This window comes from Mus pahari, chromosome 14 (genome assembly GCF_900095145.1).
Source record: "Mus pahari chromosome 14, PAHARI_EIJ_v1.1, whole genome shotgun sequence".
Lineage (NCBI taxonomy): Eukaryota > Metazoa > Chordata > Mammalia > Rodentia > Muridae > Mus > Mus pahari.
In genome coordinates this window covers 1,768,682-1,769,372 of record NC_034603.1, presented here as the reverse complement: position 1 = coordinate 1,769,372, position 691 = coordinate 1,768,682, and the positions used below count along the sequence as shown (strand labels likewise).

Below are 691 nucleotides of genomic sequence, written 5' to 3'. Positions count from 1 at the left end.
AAGGAAGGAAGGAAGGAAGGAAGGAAGGAAGGAAGGAGGAAGGAAGGAGGAAGGAAGGAAGGAGGAAGGAAGGAACCTGTCTGAGTGTCTGAAGGCACAGATTTGATGTCCGCCTTTCGCTTGCCTTCAGGGCTTTGACTATCAGACCAAGGAACCTGCTGAAGAGCCATTGAGGACCCTCAGGAAGTGGCTGAAGACAAACTTGCATGGCTTTTTGGAGAAGCTAGAGAAGGAGGTCAGAGAGCTGGAGCAGCTGGTGCGGGACCTGGAATTCTGGCTCGATGCGCTTCTGGGAGAGCTGCACCCAGAGGGTCCCTGCTTCACCTCGAAGGTCATTTGTGAAGGGCAGGGGCTGGGACCTGGGGAGCAGAAGAGGAGGTGATGATGTCAGGCTCTGACACTTGCTGCTCCAGGCAGGCTGGAGAAAATAAAGTGACTGAGAGGTGACCTGTGCTGCTCACCGGTCATGTTATGGGCACTGAGGAAGAACAGAGGGACTGTGGGGGAGGGGACCGTGCTAGGGGTTCATTTTTTTCTTTTCCACTTACTGGAAACACTGGGCAAATTTCCTTAATCTCTCACTTTAAAAAAATGTATGTACATACGTATGTGCATATATGGCCATATGCATGTGTGTGTATGCATAGCATTTGTTCATATGTAGACACATGCACACTCACATGTTACTACA

At 50.4% G+C, this 691-nt stretch overlaps 1 protein-coding gene across 1 annotated transcript in view; it reads left to right on the top strand.

Annotated features, from left to right (window-relative positions):
• Positions 1–446, top strand: part of Smim23 (small integral membrane protein 23) — a 4,927-nt gene extending 4,481 nt beyond the window's left edge. The window contains exon 4 of the mRNA XM_021214075.1: positions 131–446. Coding sequence (XP_021069734.1) covers positions 131–382 — 252 coding nt within the window. The 3' untranslated portion in view covers positions 383–446. The remainder of the gene's footprint in view (positions 1–130) is intronic.
• The last annotated feature ends 245 nt before the right edge of the window (positions 447–691 follow it).